General features: G+C 54.0%; 1 protein-coding gene across 1 annotated transcript in view; it reads right to left on the reverse strand.

Moving 5' to 3' along the window:
• The window catches only part of LOC113980863 (EVI5-like protein), a gene marked incomplete at its 3' end in the record, with an annotated part of 9,082 nt that extends 6,913 nt beyond the window's left edge, over positions 1–2,169 (reverse strand). The window contains exons 1-2 of the mRNA XM_027708082.1: positions 1,868–2,169; positions 667–856 (exon numbers count right to left, since the gene is read on the reverse strand). Coding sequence (XP_027563883.1) covers positions 667–856; positions 1,868–2,169 — 492 coding nt within the window. The remainder of the gene's footprint in view (positions 1–666; positions 857–1,867) is intronic.
• Between the last annotated feature and the right edge of the window lie 234 nt (positions 2,170–2,403).

Genomic DNA, 2,403 nt, shown 5'->3' on the forward strand with positions numbered 1-2,403 from the left:
GGGCACATGAGGGGACATGAGAGGACACGGGGGACACAGGAGGACACAGGGGAACATGGGGGAACATGGGGTGGGTCACAGGGGCTCGGCGGGACACAGAACCCACCCCAGCCCAGATCCTGTTGGACAAATCCACCCCAAACCATGTCCTGTTGGACAAATCCACCCAAAACACCACCCAGCCAGGGTCCCGCGGCACAAACCCAGCCCAAAGTGTGTCCTTTTGGGTAAATCCACCCCAAAAACATCCTGTTGGACAATTCCACCCCCAAACACCACTCAACCCATGTCCCATTGAACAAATCCACCCCAAAACATGTCCCTTTGGGTAAATCCACCCCAAAATACATCCTGTTGGACAAACTCACCCCAAACACGTCCCAGTGGGTAAATCCACCCCAAAAACGTCCCTTTGGACAAATCCACCCCAAACACGTCCCGTTGGACAAACCCACCCCAATCCCCATCCCTTTGGACAAACCCAACCCAAACCATGTCCCATTGGGTAAATCCTCCCTAAAACACCACCCAACCCATGTCCCACTGGACAAACCCACCCCAAACCATGTCCCATTGGACCAATCAACCCCAAACACGTCCTGTTGGACAAACCCATCCCAAACACGTCCCGTTGGACAAACCCACCCCAGCCCTGTTCCCCGGCACCTTGAGCAGCTTCTCCTTCTTCCTCCTCCACTCGTCCCACTCGTTGACGATGCGGCCCCAGAGGATCCAGGTGTCCTCCTCCAGGTGGCTGAGGTTGGAGGAGGCCGAGGAGCTGGAGACCAGCGAGGAGCCGCTGTTCCGCCGAGACCCGTTCATGGAGCGCATCGACTTCGAGTCGGCCTCCAGCAGCCTGGGGGGACAGGGCACCCCCCAAACACGGAGTTATTGCCTCCAACGGGCCCAAAAATGGAGATATTCCCACCAAAAATGGGGATATTCCCACCAAAATGGAGATATTCCACCAAAACGGAGATATTCCACCCAAAAATGGAGATATTCCACTGAAAATGGAGATATTCCACAGGAAATGGAGATATTCTACCAAAAATGGAGATATTTCACTGAAAATTGAGATATTCCACAGGAAATTGAGATATTTCCCCCAAAAATGGAGATATTCCCACCAAAAATGGGGATATTCCACAGAAAATGGAAGTGTTCCATAGAAAATGGAGATATTCCACCCAAAAATAGAGACATTCCACCAAAATGGAGATATTCCCCCCAAAATGGAGATATTCCCCCCAATATGGAGACATTCCACAAAAATGGAGATATTCCACCCGAAAATGGAAATACTCCACAGAAAATTGAGATATTCCACTGAAAATGGAGATATTCCACAGGAAATGGGGATGTTCCACCAAAAATGGAGATATTCCACAGGAAATGGAGATATTCCCCCCAAACATCCCAAAGAAGGAGATACTCCCCCAAAAACACACCAAACCTTGAGATATTCCCACAAAACCACGCCCAAGGAGGAGGGATTCCCCAAAAGGAGCCCCAGAAAATGGAGATATTCCCCAAAACAGCCCCAAAAATGGAGATATTCCCCCAATTAGCCTCCAAAATGGAGATATTCCCACAAAATAGCCCCCAAAATGGAGATATTCCCCCAAATAGCCCCAAAAATGGAGATATTCCCACAAAATAGCCCCAAAATGGCAATATTCCCCAAAACACCCCCAACCTCCTGAGATATTCCCCCAAACCCACCCCGAAGGAGGGGAGATTCCCCACCAAGAGCCCCAGAGAACGGAGATATTCCCCCAAACCAGCAAAATTGCCCCCAACAAACGAGATCCGTGGATTTTCCACCCAATCCCCCCCCAGATCCAAGGAAAGCGGGGTCCCTGACCGGTTCTGCTCCTCCAGCTTGGCCAGCAGCTCCAGCTCGTCGGGGCTCAGGTTCTCCGAGTCCGAGGTCGGGGATCCCGCGGGCGCCGACGCCGACGCCGGGGCCTCGTGGTTCGATGCCGGGCCCTCATGGTTTGATGCCAGGCCCTCGTGGCTCAAGGCCGGGCCCTCGTGGTTCGATGCTGGGCCCTCATGGCTCGATGCTGGGCCCTCGTGGCTCAGGGCCGGGCCCTCATGGCCCTCGTGGTTCGATGCCGGGCCCTCGTGGCTCGACGAGTCCGGGCTGGTGGCCGGCGAGGCCATGGCGGCTGCGGGGCCGGGGCTCACCTGGGGGGGGGCAAAAATCTCCTTAAAATCCCATGTTCAGCCCATTTTTCCCTCAGCCTGAGGGGATCCCAGGGGCCTCACCTGGGGGGACAAAAACAGCCTGAAAATCCCACGTTCAGCCCATTTTTCCCTCAGCCTGAGGGGATCCCAGGGGCTTCACCTGGGGGGGGCAAAAATCTCCTTAAAATCCCACAGTTCAGCCCATTTTCC

Source organism: Neopelma chrysocephalum, unplaced genomic scaffold, assembly GCF_003984885.1.
Source record: "Neopelma chrysocephalum unplaced genomic scaffold, ASM398488v2 Primary Assembly neopelma1_95450, whole genome shotgun sequence".
NCBI classification, from domain to species: domain Eukaryota; kingdom Metazoa; phylum Chordata; class Aves; order Passeriformes; family Pipridae; genus Neopelma; species Neopelma chrysocephalum.